Genomic DNA, 2347 nt, shown 5'->3' with positions numbered 1-2347 from the left:
GTTAAATGTGTCCAAAAATGTGGAAAAGCAACTCAGGTTTTGTTAGCTGTTTGAGAAATTTTGTTCTCGCCCACTACGTTTGCTCACATCCTGTGCATCTCCTGGGGGCTAAGCCCCCCTTGTCCTTAAAACCTAGTGACGCCCCTGGTTGTGAACAAAGGTGAAGAAAATTGACTGTTATCTAGCACAATTCTTTCTAAAACTGTGATGAGTTTGAGTTCAATTAATCCCCAGTTATTTAATGATGTAGCAACTGTGTTAGAAGCATAAAAATTCAAATAAAAAAAAAATCACATTTTGACCGCAATAATAGCTTTAAATTGTCGTTAATGCAGGGACTTGTGTTTGTGATCCTGCAGACGCCGTTCACCCTGACCCTTCGGCTGTGGGACATTTTTCTCTTGGAGGGCGAGCGGCTCCTCACCACCATGGCTTACACCATCCTGAAGATGCACAAAAGTAAATAATCAATTACTTTCCTCTCAGACTGTACTAACACACTAGTTTAACCTGAATCTCTATGGAGAAAACTTTTCAGTTTTTTATAAAGGGAACATATTGGGCTAATTTCACAGAGCTAAAGACTAGTCCTAGACTGAAATGACTGCTTAACCTACCTTAACTCTAAGCAATTTGCACAGACAGATCTTAAATTAGTTGTGGATTTAGCTTATTCTAAATTAAACTAAAGTAATTACAAAAAAAGATTGGCGTTATTTCTGGATTAATTTGAATCTTAAAGGGGACTTATTATGCTTCCTTGAATAGGGATAGGTCTGTGGGCTATACAAAACACGTTCATTAAATTTAATACACAAAATTATTCTCAGATATTGAGATTTCACCTGATCAGTTCTGCCTGTTTTGAGCTCATTTCAAAATGAGCGATTTTAAGGCTACGTCACTTTTATGCAAATAAGCTGCTGTTGGCCACGCCCCCCAACTCAGTGTCCGTCTCAAAACATAAAAACTCACTGAAGGATTAAACTCTGTGGATCTGACCCACATTTATATCGTTATTAATTCAAACTCTGAGGATTCTGACTTTGGGACAGGGGCACTTAGCAGTTCCGAACAGACATTTGTCAAGTAGGAGAGCGGCAACAAGTGGGTCAGAAACCTGACTGGTAGCGGGTCGGGACAGCAGCAATATAAACACATGTTCTATATTGGAGCCGACAACAAAACATTTTCCTTTTCCAGCAGACATTGTTACGCAGTAAAACCAGCAGAACTAACGTGTTGGTCTTCTTGTAATAAAGTGGGTGGAGCTCCACTTGGGTTGCTAGGTGAGGGGCCGGGCTCGGCTTGGAGTTGCTAGGTAATGGGAATTGTGACGCAACAATTCAGTGGTTTTTGAAACAGGTCATTTTGCAGACACCAGAAAACCTTTACTTATTGTCAAAAAAAGCTGGGTGGTTTTTTTTGTTTTTTTTTTGTTATTTTTGCACTTGGACTGTTTCTAGAAGCAGTAGATACCAAAGTAGAAGTACAAAAACATGTAAAAAGTGAATTTTGCAGAATAGGTCCCCTTTAAATTAATCCTCCAAAGCAGAAGATTTAACTTCTGCTTGGCATTGTTTACAAGAAAGCGTAAACTATCTTAAATAGACTGCAGACTGTTTTTGTAGAAAATAATGTGCAGCAAAAATGAAATGAGTGTCTCAAGCCACTTAAATTGTAGGTTTTGATTAAATTATACACAACTGTTTGAATTCAATGTTCTGTTTTTATTTTATGGTTCATAATCAATGTGGTGTCAGTTTTACTTTTTGCATCATAGCTCTCTCCTCCAACTTCATATCCAATTCAATTTGTCAGTAGGCGGGGAGACGGAGGCGAACCCAGAACACAGACTCATCTTTTAAAAGAAAGTAATTTATGAAGAAATGAAAAATAAACAAAAACAAAAAGCTGGCCTGGCAGCAAAGAAAAACAAATACAAAATCCAAAATGGCCAGTCAACACGAGGCGAGGCGAGGCAAGAAACAAACTAACATGGCATGAATACAGAACGGAATGGAATGACCCAGTGACGAATGGAGAACAAGATAAGATAAGATAAACTTTATTGATCCCACAATGGAGAAATTTGCACGTTACTGCAACTCAATACAGGAAAAGTTGAGATGAAAAAGAAAACACTATGTACATCAATATATATTTATAAAAAAAAAAATTCCCTTCTCACCCTCTGCGGGTGGTCTTGTTTCATCCTCTGAGCTCGGGTCCTCTACCAGAGGCCTGGGAGGTGGGGTTCTGCGCAGTATCTTGGCTGTGCCTAGAACTGCACATTTCTGGACTGAGATGTCTGATGTTGTTCCTGGGATCTGTTGTAGCCACTGCT

The 2347-nt window shown here is 39.0% G+C and overlaps 1 protein-coding gene across 3 annotated transcripts in view; it reads left to right on the top strand.

Moving 5' to 3' along the window:
* The window catches only part of LOC108243992 (USP6 N-terminal-like protein), a 38453-nt gene that overhangs the window by 29958 nt on the left and 6148 nt on the right, over positions 1-2347 (top strand). For all 3 annotated transcript variants that reach the window (XM_017429812.3, XM_017429811.3, XM_017429813.3), the window contains one exon: positions 360-459. In XM_017429812.3, coding sequence (XP_017285301.1) covers positions 360-459 — 100 coding nt within the window. The remainder of the gene's footprint in view (positions 1-359; positions 460-2347) is intronic.

This window comes from Kryptolebias marmoratus, linkage group LG15 (genome assembly GCF_001649575.2).
Source record: "Kryptolebias marmoratus isolate JLee-2015 linkage group LG15, ASM164957v2, whole genome shotgun sequence".
NCBI classification, from domain to species: Eukaryota; Metazoa; Chordata; class Actinopteri; order Cyprinodontiformes; family Rivulidae; genus Kryptolebias; species Kryptolebias marmoratus.
The sequence above is the reverse complement of the archived record's forward strand: the minus strand, read 5'-3'. Positions and strand labels throughout refer to the sequence as shown.